The sequence below is a fragment of the Schistocerca piceifrons genome, chromosome X (genome assembly GCF_021461385.2).
Source record: "Schistocerca piceifrons isolate TAMUIC-IGC-003096 chromosome X, iqSchPice1.1, whole genome shotgun sequence".
NCBI classification, from domain to species: Eukaryota; Metazoa; Arthropoda; class Insecta; order Orthoptera; family Acrididae; genus Schistocerca; species Schistocerca piceifrons.
The window spans coordinates 573,661,496-573,684,589 of NC_060149.1; the positions used below are offsets into that span (position 1 = coordinate 573,661,496).

The following is a 23,094-nucleotide window of genomic DNA, read 5'->3' on the forward strand; positions in this document are numbered from 1 at the left end:
TCAATGATGCTCTCCACAGTTGACACAGATGTGAGGTGGGGCACAGAGAGTATTGGGATGTGAAGCACATCCATAATCCCAACAGGTGATGCTGGAAGTACATCGGGAAGACATATGGCCAAACTTCCAGCACTTAAAGCACCACTTTGGGGGAGGGATATATGGCTTTACGTCACAGCGGTAGACCGTCACCTTGACCTTATTGGGTAATGTGTCACCCTCTAAGGCCAAGATGAAGGCACCGGTCACAATCTGATTATCCATGTGGGTGTGCCAGACGAAATAGACACCTCGTCACTCTAAACTGGAATGCAGTTCATCGTCAGACTGAAAAAGAAGGTCCCTGTGAAATGTGATACCCTGGATCATATTTGAGCTATTATGGGGCATGATAGAAACAAACATCTACCAGCTTGTCACAGGCGAGTAGTGCCTGTGACTGGACAGAGGATGCTGTTTTGGTGAAGACTGACCCTGACCGAATTTTGGACAAGCCCTCCAGCTCCCCAAACTTGTCCTCTAAATACTCCACAAAAAACTGAGGTTTCATTTACAAGAAAGATGCCCCATCAACTCTCGTATATTTGAGGTACCGGGTCATCCTTAGCCTTGTGTTCCTCCCATGGTGTGGCCAGGGGGGGGACGACGATTTGGGGTCGTATCTCTTAGCATTGAAGTTAGACCTTGAGATCTTGACCGCTTAGAGACTGCTGGTGTCTGACCACCAGCAAGAGATGATGTACTATATTTTCATGGCGTGTAATCCATCCTGATGCCACCTCCTCCAAGCAGGGGCCCTCCCCACAGGCACCACCCAACCGCAGCAGAGGCCACCTGGCAGGATGGCCATTGCCACGAGTCTCTATGCCGCGGGGCGACAGGCTTCTACTCCTCGGCATACGTGGGGAGTTAATGATGCAGTCACCAGCTGGGCGATCCGTGTGTTGTCAGGGGGCTACAACCAACAGGGTACATGGTGGCCCCCACCACAACAGACTGGCTACCGTGCTGGATATGAGATGCAAGTCCATGGTCATCGTCAGCACAGAATGCGACACTGCATAGTGCATGATGGAAAACACACACAGGAAGGCGCCCTCGTCCAAGAGATGGAGAACGGGTGGGACTGCAATGCAACGACGTGAAAGTGGGCTAAAGATCTCAATGCATGATGGACACGATGCACCATGTAAGTCACCCTTCCCAATTGGCTCACTCTTTGCGGAAAATTTTGAAGAATGGAGGTCAAACTCTACAGGGGACCATCACATGAAGGCCACAACATGTCTCACTCCTTTTGGTCTCCTCTTACAACAGGCAGGAATACCTTGGGCCTATTCTAACCCCTGGACCTGCAGGGGGAATCTGCAAGTTTAATGAATTTTATTAATGGTCACATAATCCAAGATGCTACCAATGTGGTGAACAATTATAAAAGTAATCGTGAAACTAAATATTTCATCAGTTGGAGCCTGCAATAGGGCAAAGCCAAAGGGTCGCCAATAATTAATACTCAAATGGCTAAAAGCAGAACCAAGAGATCAATCTTAAATTAACAATGTCACCCTAAGAGAAACAGATGAAGCACAGTAATAATATAGTGACTGCACTAGAAAAATGTTGGAGGTGCCTTGTTTCATGGTATGATTAACAGTGGAATATGAATTATGAGTATGTATTTTTGAAATTTCCTGGTAGATTACAACCATGTGGCAAACTGACTCCATTACAGGACCTTCACCTTTCACAGCCAAGTGCTCTACCAACTGAGTTACCTTAGCACAACTCACAACCTGTTGTCATTGCTTTACTTTTAGCAGTACCCTAATTCCTACCTTCCAAACTTAATTCTAGAAACCTCCAGACCATGGCTAAGCCATGGATCCACAGTATCCTTCCTTCCAAGCCTACTAGACTTTCACAGAATAGGTCCACAGCATTTAGAATGTAGGAGATGAGGTACTGGTGGAAATAAAGCTTTGAGGATGGATCATGGGTTGTACTTAGGTAGCTCAGTTGGGACCACTTGCCCGCAAAAGTGGAAGGTCACAGGGTATTGTCCTAGTCTGGCTCTCAGTTTTTAATCGGACAGGAAACTTCGCATCAGAGCAAATTACACTGCAGAGTGAAAAATTCATTTTAGTTTTGTCTGTCTTTGCACTAAAATTAATCAAAAAAATGATTTTAGAGACCTAATTTTTTTATGTGAGAGTAGAGAGGACTTTGACAATGCTTAGGAGGAAATCTTTTGAATTTGTCTGATTGTAATCACAGAAGAGTCTATACTGGAGAAATTATGGAACAGCTCAGTTTCCAAACAAAGAAACAAGAAACTAAACTTCTTGAGTGTCAACTATAAAAGGAAACAAGTTTGTTAATTCAGATAATTTTTCCAAGAGAAGAAACTAATGAAGTTTGTTATAAGAAGAAAGAAGAAGAGTTTCATTCAGTTTTATAGGTACATAGAATATTTTGCAATGTTTTGGCTATGTATCTAGGACAGTGCTGCTTTTTCAGACACTTCAGCTCATAATCTTACAGCCAGCTTCAATATTTAAACCAGTTGACAACACTGCGACTGATGCTCTTGTGGCCAACAGTTCTCATGCACACACATTTAGTCCACACTACAGTGTAGCAGCCTTTGAATATCTTCTCTAAAGTGAAGATTTCTTGTACACTGTGCCAACTATTTTACTTTGATGGGCAGATTCTCTCAAGAGTTTTATACAGGTGTATTTCATTCTTTTCTGTGCTGGAGGTAGATTCACTACAGGCTTTTTAATTTGATTGCTTTATCTTTAAATCTGTTACTTTATTATTGGAATAATCACTATGTGGACGATGTAGCCTATTCTACACCATATTTTAAATCTGTGAGACGATTCTATGCTGATTACATTTATATGTTTTGACGATGCCATTATGGCTGTATCACTTTAGGACATGGTGCAAAAAAGATCTGAGGATGGTCGGTCGGTCTCTCTCTCTCTCTCTCTCTCTCTCTCTCTCTCTCTCTCTCTCTCTCTCTCTCTCTCTCTCCCCCCCCCCCCCCCTTCGTGGACATTTCTTACTATTGCTAATCTGTATTTTTATCCTCTACTTCTGCTCTCATATGTTACTTTGCTACCCTAATATCATCATCCTTGTTCGATACTAAATATTCCATCTTAAAATTTCTTGATGAAGATGGTCAATTTAAATGCTCTTCCGAAGTACTTTGCTGTCTCAGAATTACAATGTCATCAGCAATGCTGAAAGGTTTTATTTCTGCACACTAAACTAATTCCTTCCCATATTTCTTCTGCACCATCATATGAACCACAAAGACTGCACATGCACAGACACCTACACATCCTCTCCCCCACCTCTCTAACTGAAATGTTTATGGGGTGTCACACGGCACCCTCAAAGTAATTAATAATATAGGCCCAAAGTTTATTAACATCCCCAAATGCTTTAAGAAGTGCCTACAAAACTCTGAAAATTTATGATAATTATGCATTTGCTGTGTAAGTGTGTAAATTGCAAATTGCCTTGGTACAGTACGTCTTACGTCTAGTCAAAAGTTAAGATTGTAAGATAACATTAAGAATTAATTTGATAACTAGGTTGATTTACCTTAATAATTTGATGTAGTATATTTCTTCAAACATAGATTCTGTTTACTCTGAAAGTTATTATTGAACTTTCAATTTTATGTCGTCAACCCAGAATTTTAGATAGCTACCGAGCAACAAATTGTGTTCCACCAAATGAAGGAAGTAGAGTACCTGAATTCTGTAGCAACATTTGCTACAAATTACAAATTAACTCAGTAACTTTACATCTACTTGTCTTAATGTATGGCACATAAGGTTTATAATTGAAACAGCAACCAGCCCCATGTATGGTTTAACAATTTATTTGGATCAAATCATGACCAGTTTTGGATTTTTTCCACATCCATCTCCAAATTATTTATACACACTCTTGTTTTCTTGCTGGGGCCTTGCTTTGTATCCATTACTGGTTTGCTGCACTGCTGTGTACTTCTAGGTAACTAAATCACTCGATGTTTTTGTTATGAATTTTAAAATAAATGTATTTTTTATGTGCATATCAGAGCTGTTCAGTTATATGAACAATACATCACACCAATCTGATTAATGGCAGCACACAAACATTTACAAAGCATGGCCCAGCTTCAAATAACTAATGTAGTTAACAAAATGAAGACATGTAACAACCACCTGAAGAAGAATCCAAAACAGGTCATGATCTGATCCAAATAAACCATACTTGTGGCCGCTTATTGTTTCAATTATAAACCTTACAGTATTACAGCCACAGTTCTCAGCAAGTCAAAATGGCTCTATATAATGCATATTTTCAATACCACCAAGCAACCTCTTATTGTATCAAGGTTTCATAAGACATTTTACAAGAACTGGACAAAGAACAAAGTGCTGGAAACAAACATTGTTGAAATACATAGCTCTTTCTGAACATACAGAAGACAGGCCACACAAAATATCACCAAAAGGGTTTTAAGTAAATTAGAGCCAGTCTGACAATTCAACTTTGTGCACCACACCCAGGCCTTATAAGAATACATTCTGCAGGTTAGTGTCACACAAATTAAAAGGCATTTAATCTCTAAGTGAGAAAGCATGTAATAATAACTACTGGCGAAAATAAAGCTTACCAATGAAGCTTGGGCCATCAAATCTGCGATCTTTTACTGGAATTGACTGAGTTGACGTTTCTACAAATGGGATTGGCGAAGTAACAATTGGTTTTGATGGTGTTGACGTGGGTAATGAAGTTGGTTCGGTATTCGATGAACTGTTGGTTGTAGTTGTACTAGCAATAGTAGTTGTAATTGGTGATGAGTCAGAACTTGAGCTCTGAGTTGTAGCAGCATTAGTTGCAGTTGTTGTTGAAACATTATGGGTTTGTGCAGAACCATTCACGCTGGTAGGAGCTACAGTAGTTATGTTAATGCTGGATAAAGTGGTACTTGGTGTCGCGCCAGGTGCAAGAGGTGGCACTTCCCCATTTGTAATTACGGTGCCTCCAACAGGTACTAAGGTGGTTGGCACGTCATCACTTCCAGGTTTCCCATTATTCGGCGGTACAGCAGTTTTACTGTCTGAACTTTTATTCTTTGTCGACGCGTCGGCTGCTGTAAAAAAACAATATTGAAATGAGTCTAGCGTTAAAAATTCTGCGCGAATCTCTCTTTGACAGCATGAAACAAACGCATAGACAAGAAATTCAGAAATTAAACCAAAGTGCGCGGTAAATATAAAGTCATTGTATCAACAACATTCCCTTTAGTTCGCATGCGCGAAAACCAGATAATTTTTTAAAGGACAAAGAAAAACTGGATAAAGGGGGCTTCTCACACGTAACTTACGTCATTCTGACACAGAGACCTCTGGAACAATTACAAAACAATCACGACTGCAAGATACTCACAAGCTCCAGCAGGTTTAGCTTCAACATAATGAGAAATGGCTAGAATGGAAAGAAAAACCACTATACGAAAACCCTTCATCTTTACTGACACGATGCTTACGACGCACAACTTCTGACACGCAAGAGCAACTTCACTCATTCACCACTACAGCGAATCCTAAGATTCTAATAACTCTATCACAGATGTTTATTGAGATCATTCAATAATTTGGAACAAAGGGCGAACTGCAATTGAGAGAAATTTAATTACTGTGTCGCCCGCACGTTACCAAACTTTCTGTAAGTCTTTCTAATATTACAACAAAAATAAAATTAATTCAAGGAATGTGTGTGTGTGTGTGTGTGTGTGTGTGTGTGTGTGTGTGTGTGTGTGTGTGTGTGAAATTAGGGTTTTTATTTCAGAAAAGTGCGAATGAGAACAGATATTCTGAAAAGTGTTATTCCTTTTACAGGTATTTCCAAACTACCCGAGTGGTTGTTTTATTATCGTTGACTATCGTTTTTACCAAAGTACACATCTTTGACTTTCTTCTCTTTCGGAAAGATTGTATTACTAACAACAAAGATTTGACGTTTTAGATTGAGAACTCGGTGTTAGGAATCTTTCTTTATGTTGGAGACATTAATATTCTAACACAACTTTATAACTATGGCAACAGATGAAAGGACTACTTTTGTGAAGTTGGAGGCGTTGAAAGAAATCAGGTATTGTTATAAACTGTAGTAATGGTAGGATAATATAAACATTATGTGTGTATTGCAAGTTCAGTGGTACACAATTGCGATCTAGTGTAATACTGTAGCTGTTAATAGTATTTATACTTATTGCATATAAGTATTAACATCTCTTTCATTCATATATTTATGACTGATTATGCGGAAATATGATGTATAGTTATGTCCGGAATTGTTTCTGTTTGTAAGAGGCAGTAGACAGAAGTGGAAAAACGTTATTTAGTAAGGTGTAGTAAAGAATATGAGCAATAATTTCATTTGTGTGTGAGAGGTAGGCAGTGAGACAGTGTGGTGGTTAACGTATTACAAATGTGTCAGAAACTATTTGATTATTAATTCAGTTTGTGTTACGGAATTGTAGTAAGCAAAAGCCTGGATTATAATAAGAGTTGGTAGCCTACCATAGTATGTTAAGAATTTATTATCTATACTTCATGTAATTTACCAGCATGAACTCCGTTCGTAATTGAATTAGTTTTATATGTTCTTTGGATCATATTCCCCATCTGTCGCCATGTTGTTGAACGTCTCAGTAGATTCATAAGTAACATACCTGTTCTCTGCGAAGAAATATTTACATGTTGACCATCGAAGTAAATGGATTTTTTATTTTAATCCTGTTCTACAACAAACTTTGATAATTGTAAACCATACATAGCATCTACTCACGAATTCATCTATGGTGTAGGAATAGCAAAGTACAAAGGATTTGGGATTGTCTTCAACGGAAGCGCCCGATACCACCCGTCTGCTTGACCCCTGACCTAATGGTGTGTGTAACGTCATTATGGCAAGCAATTTTTGAGTTACTTGCGTTTGGAGATGTTGTGTTGTTGTTGATGGTGCCCTCTGGTGGTAGATGTAGACATGCTGAGTTTAACGTGTGGTATCAGGTTCATTTGAGTTTTTGGTTGTCATCATGCTAATGTGGTTTTGAGTTTAGGTAGTTAGTGCGGTTACATGGGTTGTGGAAATGTTTTAAGTGAGTGGTTAAGGTTATATTTTGTTCACGGGGTTGGCGTTTTTGTAAGTTCTGATTAGTTTGATGTTTGTTGTGAGGAAAGAAGACGTACTTATTTATTGCTTTTTCATTAGGTATGGATATGACAGTGAAGTTCATAATTGTCTCATTACTTCTGAGATGGGTGATATGATGTCTGTCATTCAGTTTCTGCAGATGTTCGGTTGTATTGCTGAATATGTTTCACTTTAGTTTGGTGGTGGTTTTTGTGTGTGTGTGTGTGTGTGTGTGTGTGTGTGTGTGTGTGTGTGTAGTGACGTCATTGTCATTTTGTATATGCTGTCAGTAGCCATTCCCGCCATAGACCTATTGATAATGTCATGGGTCAAAGCAGATGGTGGACTTCTGTAATGACAGTTCTTTTATCTTCCAGCTACTTTAATTCACAATAGAAGTGATTACATTCTTTTATGGCTTCATGCTTTGCCCCCCTTTCTGTTCAAGAGTAATGTTGTGTATCATGGAGGGTATATCTCTTCCTGGTGATAATATTTATGAATGGTCTGTCTGCAAGAAGGGTAGCAGAATGATCCATAAAACTACTGTCCAATATCCTTGATATCCATTTGTTGTAGAATCGTGTAGTATACTCTGAGCTTAAACATAATGGGGTATCTCAAACAGGATGACCTCCTCCGTGCCAAACCATTATGGATTTCGAAAACGTAGGCCATGTAAAACCCATCTTGCACTTTTTTCACATGATATCCTGAAAGCCATTTATCAGGGCAGTCTGGTAGATGCAGTATTTGTCAATTTCCGAAAAGCATTTTACCTAGTACCACACCTGCATGAAAAGTGTGATCACATCAATTATCAGATGAAATGTGCAACAGGAGTGAGGCTTACGGGTCAACCGAAGCATCCGATTCCACAGGTCGGCTTTGGGCCGTGACATAAGGCTGTTGTGGTGTGTGATGTCACGACGGCGCGTAGTTTATTTTGTGAGAGTGGCGTGTTCGTATGTATCGTTTTTATGTGATTGTTGGTGCTCTCTGGTGGTGTGTTTATGTGTTGGGTGTTACGTGATGTTTTTGGTCTAGTTTGAGTGTGTGGCATGTTTATAGGTGGCGTATTGTTGCGGTTAGTGGTTCTCTCTGGTGGTGTGTTTATAGATAGCGTGTTACGTGGCGTATGGGATTCATTTGCGTGGTAACATTTCACGTTTGTGGTATCAGTGGTGAATGTGCTTTCAGCAGAATATTTTTCAGTGAGTTAACAATTTTGGTTTTGTTATGTTGACGTTATTGTAGTTTTTTTTCTGTTTGTCATGTGTAAATTTTGGTAAATCGCTTTGTTTATGTCTTTGGTAGACTGTATGGATATGACTGACAGTCAACAGTTTTCGGTTGTCTGCGATGATGGGGGACAGTGCATTGTCTTTTATAAAATTTCTTCAGCTATTCAGCCTGTTGGCTGAAGTCGTGAAGTGTTCAGTGTGTCGTGAAGAAATGATGCTTACTAAAGTTCTGACGTCTCGGATCAGGGACGGCTATATGTGGAGATGACGTAAGGATAACAGGTCAAGGGAGGTGTTAGATTCCAATTTTGATTTTATAGGTGTGTTTTTTGGTTGTAGGATTAAGTGTGGTGGTGGTGGTGAAACTTTTGAGACTTGTAGTGTGGTATCGGTAGTAAAAAGTAGTATACACCGAATATAAAAGTAATGATTCACAGTGGGAATCTGTAAACTCATACATATACTTCGATGTAACACTTTGTAAGGACATTAAATGGAACGATCAAATAAGCTGTCAAGGATAAAGCAGGTAGCAGACTTTCTTTAATTGGCAGAATACTTCAGAAATGGATTCAATCTACAAAGGATAATGCTTACAAATAACTTGTGACATATCCTAGAATACTGCTCATGTGTGAGGTACCTGTACCAAGTAGGACTAGCAGGGGATATTGAATGTCTACAGAGGGGCAGCGTGAATGGTCACTGGTTTGTTTGACCCATGGGTGTCACTGAGATGTTAAAAGAACTGAACTGGCAGACTGTTGAAGATAGATGGAAACCATCCTGAGATAATCTACTTAAAGTTTCAAGAACTGCCTTTAAGTGAGAACTCTAGGAGTATGGTACAACCCCCTACATATCACTCCCATAGGGATTGTGAGGCTAAGATTAGATTAATTACAACACTCACAGAGGCATTTAAACAATCATTTTCCCCCCACTCCATACATGAATGGAATGGGGGAAGCCCTAATAACCAGCCCAGTAGGATGTACCCTCTGCATACATTTAACAGTGGTTTGCAGAGTATAGATGTAGAGGTTTTTATTTTCAAGTAGTTCCCGATTCTTCACAACAAACATTATACAAGAGAAATGTATCTTGAGGCTGTTGTTAGTAAGCATAATTTTTTACAAAGTTGCCTAGATGTCTTTGCAGCACCTTTATGTGCAATGAATACTTGATCTCTATGTATAGAATTGCCTCGGAAAATTATTCCCTTTTGCATCAAAGAATGAATGCTAATTTTATGTTGCTGAACTCATGTTTGAGAAGATCCATAATACATGATTTCCAATTAAACTTCTAATTTCTATACACACCTAGAAATTTTGAACACTCAGCCTAACATGTTTCATTCTGCTGGTTGTGTGGTGTTGATCACATATCTTGCCTTATATAGGACTGAATGAACTGAACTTCCTCTAAGTAAATTATGTGATAAACTATTTACTAAGGACTAGTCAATAATATTTGTGAATATTTAATTTTTTTGTCATTCCTTTTGACTGGATTATGATAGGAATGATCTAGCAAAGCTAAGATGTCTAGTAAACATTGGTTCTAAAATTCATACCTTAAAAGCTATGTGCACTTCTTTAATAGAAGACATGTGTTTCATATTAGCGAAGATTAGCAAGTGCTTACAGCTTTCAAGGTAGGCATTATAGAGCCTTTCTATAGTTTTGAGTCCATACAACCCCCCCACCCCCACCCCCCATGCAATATGGAAAACAAAGAACTTTCAATAGAAGAAGAGATTTGTTTCAGAGTATCGAAGATGAACTGGTGCTCATAGTTCTTAAGGTATGCATTTTAGAGCCCATGTTTTTGCTTTGAATAATTATTTCTGTCATGTTCTTGAATACTGACCATTCCTTGTGGGACATTTTGTATATACCAAAAACAGTAATTGTCCAGGAATCAAACCCTGTGGAACACCTGTAGTAATTTGCCCCCATTGAGAAGATTCATGGGGAGAGCTATCTAAAATGAACCTTTGCTCTCTGTTGGTTAAATATGAAGTGAACCACTTAATCAATATACTTTGATAGCCATTAACTTAGTTTTAAGAATGTTGTGATTTGCACAGTCTAATGCCTACACAGCACAAAACATCTCAGTACTTGAAATCTTGTCATTTGGATCTATTGTAAATGGCATGTCCAGTGGAAAGGTTTTTTCTGATCCATATTCTCATTTACCCATTACCTTGTCCAAACCTTTTGAGAAGGAAGTTAGCAGTGGAATGAGTTGATTCTTACTGTATCCTACCACCGAGATTCTGGGGTTACCAGAAGTTGTGATTCTGTCCGTCTGCTTTGACTCGTGGCATCATCAAGGTAGCACACATCCTTCTCTCAAGCACATACAATCAGCCATGTCAGTCATTACAGCTGCAGACAAATGTAATTAACAAGTGAAATATTTAATACCAGCATAAAATGCAGCTAAAGGGCCAACTGCAGGACATATGGGGGGTTTGGGTCAACACAAACTAAATATATGGCAATAAGAATAGCAACACCATTCCAAAACAAATACTAGCCTAACCCGGCAATAAAATGTGTGAAATTCTCAACATTAAACACAACCAAAAAAATGCAAAAATGAAAACTGTTGGTATTGTAAATTTCTCTTGATGTGTGTAGCTTAAAAAAGCCAAAGGTAACAAGAAACTCGCACACTTACCAGAAACTCAGTATCACAAATTTTGCTTGGCCTATATAGCTCAAACAAAGCCCATGATTCCAACAACTCACTACTGGCAGAACTAGCTGTAATCAAAACCTAACCAGACAAAAATAACAACAAACTCAGTGATACCCACCTCTGTAAACTTTTCAATATGAACTTTAGCTACCAACACAAACTGCAAAATCAGAAACTACTATAACATAAATTTCTATACCCACATCTCAAAGAAAATTACATACATAAACACACTAAACTTAATAAAAACTGTACTTGCCACTAAAAGTTAGTTAAAAATAAATCTAGGTGGCTAAAACATACACACTAAAGCATCAAGATAACCATTACTGAAACCCACTGGAAACACCACCACATTTGCTCACTTCTGATTTGGGAAGTGAAGAGTTTGCTCAATTTCATAAATTCTGTACACTGCTGACCCTTCACACATTCCATCACAAGGCCATGTAACTAGAGAAATGTAATTGTAGAAGCCGTATCACCACTCACAGCTACAACCAATGAACAACTAGTAAATTTCATCATGAGCCATATCTAGCAGTAAACAAAAACAAAAAATTAACGTTCAAACTATTAACAACACGACAAACTAGTGATTTCAAAACTGAAAACAAATTAGTAGGCAGTAACTAATGAAATTAAAGTAGGTCACTGTTGTAATGCACAGCACTAACTCCTATATCACACAAACGTCTTTCCCAAATAGGTAAAAAATACAAACATAATCTCTTAATGTGCTGCCACTTACTCCAACACATCCGCTACAAACACAGTTTAAAGTATTCCACACCACAAAGGCATCACATAACAGAGTTACATCACTGGACAAAGCAGACAGGTGGAATCACAGCTTTTGGTTGACCCGGAATTCTCCGCTTTGTTGTCATATACCTTTGAATTCCAAGAAATGGTCTGTAACTACTCGTTCTTTTTAATATGTTCACTGTAATGTCTTCAGTGAACTTCAATTTTGTGCAGCAGTAGTCAGATATCACTACTTGTTAGTACCCAGTACAATCTTCTACTACCTGAAGATTTCTCTCTGCTGTAATGAAGTTCTGTAGTCATTTGTAACCCACTTGATGTGCTGGATGACACTTCTTAACATTTCAGACCATTTTATTTAGATGATGAACTGTGTTACTGTTCATGAAGCTATCCCAGAATTTGGTATGACTGAATGAGTGAAAGAAACCACAGAAAATCTAAATTAGGAAAGCTTTATGGAGATTCACGTGCTGTTACAGCACTTCATTTTGAGGTAAATGAATGGCATAGGCCTACTGTTAATTTTCCCAGTTATGTTCATCATAAATACATAGTGCTAATCATTTTGTAAGTCCCACACACTATTTTTATTTTGGTAAGTGGAATAATGGTTTGATAGGATATTTGACAGTGACATTTACTGTTTGTGGCATGAGTGCTTTATCATGTACTTATGTTCCCCATTTGTGTGGTGCAGAGTCGAAGTATCAAGGGAACTGCCATAATTCTTCATAGTTTTCAACAGTGATGTACAATATTCATTATTTTCAAAGACATTTCCCGTCTGATGTATAACTTCATCTCTTGTCTGATGAACCCATTTTGATCACAGTAATAACTTTTTTTATACTGCTCAGGATCTTATAAGTATTCAACGTGATTCCAATGATTGTGACTTCCTTGCCACTGCCCGATGGACCTCATACCACTCAGAGTTCAGAAAGCCAACTGGCAGTTGTATTGGATGGTTATAATTAAAGTTTCACTACTTCAGATGGCTCCCATGAAAAATGATCGTATGATAATGAAACCTTGTGGAAACATTTGTAAGGATGTGCAAAGAAATGTAATGACTCAACTATTAAAAGAAACCCATTTTAATTTCCACATGAGGGGATAACATTTGTTAATTGTGAATCATGTTTATATTCCAGGTTACAAATGTTGCTCATTGTGACGACCATCTGCATCCGGGACAGCTTGGAACCACACTAAAGATATCATTTCATAACTGTTCACAGCACTTTTTAAATAGTACACCATTTCATGTTCAGCTGTAGTGACAGCTCACACACTGCGCATTGCCCCCAGCAGTCTCGGCTGTGACGACGATTTGTGGGACCGCTCATCGGTCTTTCCCAGGAGCTATTCCCAAGTTGCCAGTTAAATCAAACTTCAGAATCATGTTCTCCAACCCTGGTGAGGGAGGAGGACCTCTCCATATTCCTTTTAATGTGTTGTTGCAAAGAGCAGCAACACTACTGCTTTATGAGTAAAGCACTGCTCACTTTGTTCAGACCCATGGTGAACTGTTTGCAGCTGCAATGCACACTGATAGTTGGTTTAAACTCTATGTCATGGAGCCAATGCCAGTGCCTAATGGAAAGTCCTGACCCTAACATTTCTAGTAACACAAATCCTATTGAGTCAACAAGATTGTGGGAGATGCCTCAGACGTGATCACCTGTGCTGCTGGAACTGCTGTCACCCTTTTTATGGTCCCATTCCACTACTGCCCAGTGCCATGGTGGGCCAAAGATATAGTATCTGCTATTCAGGATCATTGAAGGGCCTTGCAACACCTGGAACGACATCCTTCGCAGACTACATTCAGTGCTTTTAAATGGCTCTGTGCTAAGCCTCACTATCTAATTAAACACAGCAAGAAGGAATGATGGGAGTGCTATGTTTCCTGCTTATGTCTCTTCATCCCATGTGTTGACCAAGCCCCATAGTCTGCTGGGATGCCAAAGATAAACTACTCTGCTGGGTCTCTTCCTTTAGGGTAGTCTCTGTACCGAAGCAGCAGTTCTTGCTGAATATATTGCAACCCACTTTGCAGCAAGGTGTGTGTTATCCCTGCCTTTGAAATACATAAACAAGAAGATGGGGACATCTGTGATCCTCCTCCTCCCTCCCCCTCCCCCTCCCCCTCCCCCCCTCCCTGTACCTTCTCCAGCATGCTGAATTATATAATGAACCTTTCACTGACTGGGAACTGCTTCAGGCTGGTGCCTCAACATAGGATACAGCTTCAGGCCCTAATTTGATTCATAATCGGGTAAGCCATCATCTGAAGGCCTTACCTACTCAGGGTATTCAACTGTATTTGTCTTGAAGGTGCCTTCCCTCCACAGTAGTGACACATTATCCTTATTCTAATTGTGAAGCTGGGTAGAAACCTGACCTCGACCAACCCATTAGCATTATCAGTGCATTTCATGAACTGCTTGAAGGGGTGGTTGCTCGCTGATTATACTGGGTTCTTGAATCCCGGGACCTTTTGTTCCCCTATCAGTGTGGTTTCTGGGAGTGACTGTCAGCACAGACCACCTGGTTAGGTTGGAAACGGTAATTGGACAGGCTTTTCCTAAATGTCAACACCTCATTCTAGTCTTCTTTAATCTAGGTAAGGCATACAACACTGCTTGGCACCATCACATTTTACTTACCCTCCATGACTGAGGCTTTTAAGTCTCCCTACTGGTTTTTATTAATAATTTTTTACTCCACCAGTTGTTCCATGTTAGAGTTAGTGCATCACCCAGTTTCCCACAAGTCCAAGAGAATGCATCATACATGCTGTATGTGTGTGTACTTCATCACCACCAGTGGGCTATTGAGCTTCATCGCGCCACTGATCATTCTGCAGTGTGTTGACAACTTTTGCATTTCATATAGCTCACACTCAGTCGTCTTTGCTGAACACTAGCTCCAAGGCACTATCCAAAGAACATCCACTTGGATCCTCTCCCACTGTCCCCAGCTCTCTCCTGCAGAAACATGAGCCATTCATTTCTGCAGCATCATCTAAAGACTAGCGCATGCTGAAGCTTAACGCTCTCTGCTTCCTTGCCTGTTTGCCCGTACTTCTTGGGGTGTGGATTACACTACACTCCTTCATGTTCACCAGACCTTCGACTCATCCTGATTGGACTATGGCTTCTAGGTTTATAGGTCAGTGCCACCTTCAGCTTTGAAATTGTTAGAATCAGTTCATCATTGTGGAATAAGACTGCCCACTGGCAACTTCCAGACTAGTCCTGTAGCAAAGTCCCCTTGCCAAAGTGGTGATCTTCCCTCTTCAATTCTGACAGTACCAACTGTTACTCACTTACATGATCGCTATCCAACAATTTCTTACTCATCAAATTTACTATGTTATTTTTGCATATGAAGGGCACTGACACCCATCCTCGAGTGGGATTACCAGTTGGAATGTGTATCGAGGCCTTCTGCTAGAACCTCCACCTGACCTTTGAATGTACGTCCTAAGATTTCTTTCACACTCACCCTGGGTTAGTACCCAGGTACACAGACTGAATTATGACTGATCTGTTCCAAGGTTCTAAAGTTTCAGTTGTCTCCATGACCTTTTGGTGTAATTTTTCTTTCAGTTCTTCAGGAGAGTTAAGGTGCTGCTGTCAATTACATGGACAGCTCTAAAACCATGGATAGGATGGGATATGATTTTATGTCTCCCCTTTGTCATGAATAAAATTTGTTGACGGGAATGTTTAGTGTTTTTGCAGCAAATCAGCAGCCTCCAGGCTACTGATTGGGGTTACTTCTGTCACCCTGTGATATCCATTATTCATGAACTCCTTTTGGACCATAGTCGTACTCCATGCTCAGTTGTCTTTCTCTGGGTCCCAAGTAGACAGTAGTTCATACTCTGATGGAATGCTCCCTCCAGGCTCTCCATGCTAAGCGTGGTCTTCAGAATTCTTTCTCTAATATTGGTAGATAACTCAGTCTGTCTTCTCTGAAAGTGGTTTTTATTCTCGGAGACATTACTTTAAACTGCGTTCAAAATGGGGGCAGGTGATTAGGATTGGGGCATATCCCTCTAGATGCTGTATCAGGGGTGCCTCAGCCCTACATCTTTTGCCAGCTGCCTCTGTCATTCCTCCTTCACTCTGTTTTAATTGCTAGATGCGGTTTACCTGTTTTCTTTTGCCACACCCAGTTTTCTGTTTTAGGTACTGAGGCACTATATTTAATAATGGATGATGGTCCCCTCATTAACCTTTTAGTATAATGGATCAGGTGTGAGGTGGCTGTGGGACCAAGCAAGGTAGAGCAGTGATTAGCACACTGAACTCACATTCAGGATGATGACTGTTAAAACCCACGTCTGGCCATCCTGATTCAGGTTTTCCACGATTTCCCTAAATTGCTTAAGGCAATGCCTTTGAAAGGATACAGATGATTTTCTTCTCCATCCTTTCCTAATTCGGAGCTTGTTCCATCCCTAATAACCTTGATGTCGATGGGACATTAAACCTTAATCTCCTCCTCCTAATCGCGTGCAGTGCACCACAGGACACCCACATGCTGCCTTACTTATTTCTGTCAGCTTGTTTTATTCTTGACGGTTCAGTTGATTTCTGTTACACTTCTAGTGATCTCACTTGTGCTGTTATGAATCTCCTGCCAAAAATGTGTTTTTTATCTGTAGCTGTCTTTGCCTTTATTCAGATTGGCAGGGAATCCGATGTGGGTAGGGTTACTCTCAACACAGTTGATTCCTGGAAGACCCCTCGTCTGCTCTGATCTATGCACTGGGCCTATCCATATCCTTTTGCTTCTAAATAAAATATTTCTCCCCCGCCCCAGCGGGTCCAGGGGTTAGAATAGGCCCGAGGTATTCCTCCCTGTCATAAGAGGCAACTAAAAGGAGCCTCACATGTCGAGTCCTTTATGTGATGGTCCCCTATAGGGTTTGACCTCCATTTTTCAAAATTCTCCCAAAGAGCGAGCCAATAGGGGAAGAGCGCCTTACATGGTGCATAGTGTCCATCATGCACTGAGACCTCTCGCATCATTTGTCGACGTGGATCTGCGCTTCCGCTCATTCTCCAACTGTTGGGCGAGGTCACCAGACCTGGGTGCATTTTCCTCAATCCTCTGTGCAGTATCGCTTTTTGCGCTGTCGACGATAATGGACTCTTAGCTCGTTTGAGCCCAATATCCAGCACGGTAGCCAGTCCGTTGTGGTGGGGGTGCCATGTACCCTGTTGGTTGTAGCCCCCTGACCACACAGGGATCGCTTTGCTGATGCCTGCATCGTTAACTCCCCACATATGCCAAGGAGTAGATGCCCGTCACCCTGGGGCATCGGGACTCCAGGCAATGGCCATTGTGCCAGGTGGCCTTTGCTGCGGCTGGATAGTGCCCGTGGGGAGGCACCCTGGTTGGAGTGGGTGGCATCAGGGTGGATGACACACCCTGAAGCGTAGTACGTCATCTCTTGCTGGTGGTCAAAAAAACACCAGCAGTCTCTAAGTGGTCAAGGTCTAACTTCAATGCTAAGAGATATGACCTCAAATCGTCGTCTCCCCCTGGCCACACCATGGGAGGAATGCCAGGCTGAGGATGGCAGCAAAGCTTACTTAACGCGGTACCTTGAATGTACAAGAGTTGATGGGGCATCTTTTTTGTCAATGAAACCTCAGTTTTTTGTGGAGTATTTAGAGAACAAGTTTGGGGAGGTGGAGGGCATGTGCAAAATTCGGTGAGGGTCGGTCTTGATCAAAACGGCATCCTTTACCCAGTCACAGGCACTACTCGCCAATGACAATGTGGGGGATGTTTGTTTCCATGACGCCCCATAAGAGCTCAAAAATGGTCCAGGGTATTATGTTTCACAGGGATCTTCTTTTTCAGTCTGACTATGAACTGCGTGCCAGTTCATAGCGACGAGGTGTCCATTTCGTCCAGCACGTCCACCAGGGTCAGAGGGATAATCGGGTTGCCGCTAGTGCCTTCAACTTGGCGTTAGAGGGTGACACATTACCCAGTAAGGTCAAGGTGATGGTCTACTACTGTGACATAAAGCCATATATCCCTCCCCCAAAGTGGTGCTTTAATTGCTGGAAGTTCAGCCATATGTCTTCCTGCTGTACTTCCAGCGTCACCTGTTGGGATTATGGACATCCTTCACGTCCCAATACTCTCTGTGTCCCACCTCCCATCTGTGTCAACTGCGTAGAGCACCATTCGCCTTGCTCACCAGACTGCAGGATTCTCCAGAAAGAAAGAAAAATAATGGATACAAGACCCTGAACTGACCAACCTACACTGAGGTTAAGAGAGAATATGAGAGGCTACGTCCTGTGTATATGATGTCAACCTATGCTGCCACTATGACAACGGTTCTACCGTCCTCCATTCTGCTGTGTACAGTTGGCTCTCAGCTGTCAGACTCCACCTGCCCACTTGATAGTGGGGGGCACTTCTCTCCCTGTTGCTCCTGCACAACCTACTTCAGGACCAACACCCCCCCCACTATCGGGGACGTCAGTCCCCACTTCTCAGCCAGAGAAGTGTAAGTCTTCTTCGGTTCCTCTCGCCAAGGAGTGATCCCTTGCATCACTCCCTTGCCATTGGCTGAAGCAACCGCAGGTAGCTGGTCGTAGGGCTTCACGGTCCTCCTCAGTCCCTGAGAATGAATCATTGAAGCCCTTCCAGCTGGACAAGCCTAAGGAGCAGCGAGAGAACCTAAAAAGAAAAACACCCCCAAGAACCAAGGCACTGCGGTGGCATGCACACTACCACTACCTACAAGATCTGTGTCTGAAGATGAGGTGAAGATTCCGGCGTCCATTGAGGACTTAGATCTTGCTGGTCCCTCAGACACAATGGATGTCGATCGCACAGGTACTCATCTTGTGGCAGCAGGTGACCCCGAGGCACCTGCTTTCTGCATTGCCCTCCAGGAAACCTGGTTCCTGGCAATGTGGAACCCTGCCCTCCTTGGCTGTAAGGGATATTACAGGAACCGTAGGAACTATAATAGAGGGTCAGGTGGAGTTTGCGTCTATGTCCTGAACTCAGTATGTAGTGAATCTGTTCCCCTTCAAACCCCTCTTGAAGCTGTGACTGTCAGGATAAGGACGGCACAGGAAATGACTGTCTGCAGTGTTTATCTCCCTCCAGATCTTTCAGTACCCCTGTACATATTGGCTGCACTGATTGATCAACTCTCAAAACCTTTCCTACCTTTAGGTCATTTTAACAAACATAACCCCTTTATGGAGTGGTGCCATGCTTACTGGCCAAGGTAGGGAGGTTGAAAAATTTAGTGTCACAGCTTGACGTCGGCCTCATAAATACACGTGCCCTCACATATTTCAGTGCGGCACATGGCACATATTCGGTTCTCAGTTTGCAGTCCTGGCCTTTTCCCATCTATCCACTGGAGAGCACATGACGACCTGTGTGGTAGTGACCACTTCCCCATCTTCCTGTCTCTGCCCCGGTGTAATGCCCATGGATGCCTACCCAGATGGGCTTTAAACAAGCCAGATTGGGAAGCCTTTACCTCTTCTGTCACCACTGACTGTCCCCCACATGGTGCCATCGATGTTGTCGTCGACCAGGTCACTACAACGATTGTTTCTGCAGTGGAAATGAGATCCCTTGTTCTTCTTTAGGGTGCCCCTGGTGAAAGACAGTCCCTTGGTGGTCGCCGGAAGTCGCTGAGGCAATTACAGAGTGCCGAGCACTTTGCCGAGCACTTTGCCGAGCACTTTGCCGAGCACTTTGCCGAGCACTTTGCCGAGCACTTTGCCGAGCACTTTGCCGAGCACTTTGCCGAGCACTTTGCCGAGCACTTTGCCGAGCACTTTGCCGAGCACTCCGAAGGAGTCTCTGTGTCTGAGAACTACCCCCCCCCCCCCCCCCCCCCCGAGCCTTTCACACCCTCAAACGGCAGATGGAAAGGAAAGTCCTCTTGTTCACTGTATGCCACAGAGAACCTTATAATGCTCCATTTACTGAGTGGGAGCTCCTCAGCGCCCTTGCACATTGCCCTGACACAGCTCATGGGCCAGATCGGATCCACAATCAGGTGATTAAACATATCTCGTCTGGCTACAAGCAACATATCCACGTCATCTTCAACCCGGTTTGGTGCCGTGGCATTTTTCTGTCGCAATGGCGGGAGAGCAGCATCATTCTGGAGCTCAAATATGGTCAAAATCAGCTTGATGTGGATAGTTACTGCCCCATCAGCCTCACCAACTTTCTTTGTAAGCTGCTGCAACATATGGTGTGTCGGTGGTTGGGTTGGGTCCTGTAGTCACATGGCCTACTGGCTCCATGTCAGGGCGGCTTCCGCCATGGTCGCTCTACCACTGATAATCTTGTGTCCCTGGAGTCTGCCATCCAAACATCCTTTTCCAGACACCAACATCTGGTTTCCGTCTTTTTTGACATACGTAAAGCATACAACACGACCTGGCGACGTCATATCCTTGCCACATTGTATGTGTTGGGTCTCCAGGGCCCTATCCCAATTTTTATCCAAAGCTCCCTGTCGTTCCCTACTTTCCGTGTCCAAGTCAGTGCCTCCCATTGTTCCCCCCTTTATTCAGGAGAATGGTGATCTGCAGGGCTCTGTATTGAGTGTCTCTCTATTTTTAGTGGCTATTAATGGTCTAGCAGCAGCTGTAGGGCCGTCAGTCCCACCTTCTCTGTATGCAGATTACTTCTGCATTTCGTACAGCTGTTGCTGAGCAGTGCCTACAGGGAGCCATTCACAAGGTGCAATCATGGGCTCTAGCCCACGGCTTCCAGTTTTCAGCTGGGAAGTCGTATGTCGTGCATTTCTGTCGGCAGCGCACCGTTAATCCAGAACCAGAACTTTACCTTACTTATGAACCACTCTCTGTAGTGGAGACATATCGATTCTTAGAACTGTTTTTCGACACCCAATTGACTTAGCTACCTCACCTTCGTCAGCTTAAGCTGAAGTGCTAGCAGCACCTCAATGCCCTCCGCTGTCTGAGCAACACCAACTGGGGTGCAGATCGCTCTATGCTGCTGCAGCTCTTCAGAGCCCTTGTTCAATCCCATGGGAGTCTGGTTTACAGTTCAGCAGTGCCCTCAGTGTTGCGTTTACTCAACCTAATGCACCACTGTGGTGTTCGACTGGCAACAGGAGCTTTTACCCCTCAGGGGCTCAGCATTCGTTTGCTGAGTACGGGCTTGGCGACCAGTCCTCTGTCACTGTAAGCTCTGGTCATACTTCAACGACCACTGTGCGGTGCAGCGGTGGAATGTTGTGTGTTTCGGAGAATGGAGGTCTTGGCTTCACCGCCTGGTCTGTGAGGAAGGTACCCACCTCTATAAAAAAAATCTTAACCTCAAGGTGTGCTCCGTGCTGAGGAGGTGAATGGCTGTTGAGATGAAACAGTCTTTAGCTGGGAACATCCGGGGCACCTGCCGCACTCCAATTCAATCAGGCTTGCTCACGCGTGTGCAGGGCTCTGCCTGGTTCGACGGTTGTTTCACTAGTGTCTCATGGGATCCTTATGGAACTGTCTCATGAAACTACTACTACTCCTGACGGAATGGGTGTACCACCAGGCAACACCTACACCTACTACTCAAAGAGAGCTCGGTTGGTCAGTCTTCCTGAAAAGAAGTCTCCGAGTAGTAGTAACAGGGCATTAGTGTGCCATAACACTTTCATTGTAATCAAACGAAACAGGGGAAGCTTTGAGACAATATCCCCTTTCTATAGTAACAAGGCATTGGAAGGCATTGCTGGGTCTCTGAAAAGTGTCGAACGAATATGTAATGGAACACTTTTGGTGGAAACTGCTAATTCCACCCAAATATCTAATCTTCTGGGATTTAAGGCCTTAGGTGACTACCCAATCAAGGCTGAATTGCGTAACACCCTTAACTATAGTAAGGGCATGGTTACCTGCTCCAGTATAATGGAGATGGACCTCGCGGAGTTGCGTGAAGAGTGGAAGAATGTGGGCATCAAGGAGGTGCAGAATTATGTGAGGAGAGTCAATGGCAAATTGGAAAAATCGGCAATGTTTATTCTAACGTTTAGTACTCCCGAATTACCGGAATATATCCTTGCCAGCTATATCCGACTTAAGGTTCATCCGTTTGTTCCTAACCCCGTGCGATGCTATAAATGTCAAAGATACGGCCATACCACTATGGGATGTAACGGGAAGGCTACGTGTTGCAATTGTGGAGGCTCCGCTCATGAGTCGGGGACTTCTTGTACACTTCCTCTGAAATGTGTTAACTGTTCTTGAGATCACCCAGTGTGGAGCAGAAAGTGTGGGGTTAACAACGAGGGAAGGAAAATTGAAGAGTTGAAAATACAGACACGCGTACCCTATGGTGAAGCTAAAAAGGCTTACAAAGCCATGCAACCACCGGTTTTTAGCAACTTCTTTTGCATCATCCCTTAAAACACCAATAGCTAAGTGTGATGCCTTCACACAAACTCAGATCACAGATTCAAGTAAGAGCACATGCACTTGTCGCTATACCTGTGGGGGAAATGCTCTACTTGCAAATGATGTCGCTCAGAGGCCATCAGCAGTAGACTTACCACCTAAGCCACATACCACTCCCCAACTTCGGAAGCCACCTAAGCCATCTCAGCAACCCAGGCAGTCTCCTCCTCGTGTCAGTAAAGAAAAACGTCCTTCTAAAAGTAGTTCTAAGTCCAAGAAAGCGGTAGGTAAACCTTCGGATCGACGAGCGCTCTCCCTTTCTGATGGCGACTGTACTCTTGAAGATATGGACTTCCAATTGGAGGAACTAGAGAACCTGGAAGCGGCTAATGTTCCCCCTGGCCTCCCTGGTACATCGCCGCCTCCGAGGGAGAAAGGAAAGAACCACCTGCGCTAACCAATGGCTTCCATAGGGACTTCTGTGTTGCAGTGGAATTTGAATGGATATCGCTCACATTTTGAAGAATTGCAGCTGCTGGTCCAGGATAAACCTTTCTGCATCTGTTTACAAGAAACGCATTTTTAAGTCACACACACACACACACACACACACACACACACACACACACACACACATTACGGGGCTATCATATACACAGGAATGACGATACTACTGTAGGCAGCACTAAAGGTGGAGTGGCTATTTTTCTTGA

The 23,094-nt window shown here is 42.6% G+C and overlaps 2 protein-coding genes across 3 annotated transcripts in view; one reads left to right on the forward strand and one right to left on the reverse strand.

The window, feature by feature from the left end:
* The window catches only part of LOC124721263 (sialomucin core protein 24), a 30,118-nt gene extending 24,477 nt beyond the window's left edge, over positions 1-5,641 (reverse strand). Inside the window, exons 1-2 of one of the 2 annotated variants that reach the window (XM_047246141.1) lie at positions 5,464-5,641; positions 4,688-5,164 (exon numbers count right to left, since the gene is read on the reverse strand). In XM_047246141.1, the coding sequence (XP_047102097.1) occupies positions 4,688-5,164; positions 5,464-5,602 (616 nt within the window). In that variant the 5' untranslated portion in view covers positions 5,603-5,641. Of the gene's footprint in view, positions 1-4,687; positions 5,168-5,463 lie in introns of both variants that reach the window. The other variant, XM_047246140.1, reaches the window with a different exon arrangement.
* Positions 5,642-5,987: 346 nt separating this feature from the next.
* LOC124721786 (zinc finger C4H2 domain-containing protein) overlaps positions 5,988-23,094 on the forward strand; it is a 167,731-nt gene continuing 150,624 nt past the window's right edge. The window contains exon 1 of the mRNA XM_047246902.1: positions 5,988-6,168. Coding sequence (XP_047102858.1) covers positions 6,113-6,168 — 56 coding nt within the window. The 5' untranslated portion in view covers positions 5,988-6,112. The remainder of the gene's footprint in view (positions 6,169-23,094) is intronic.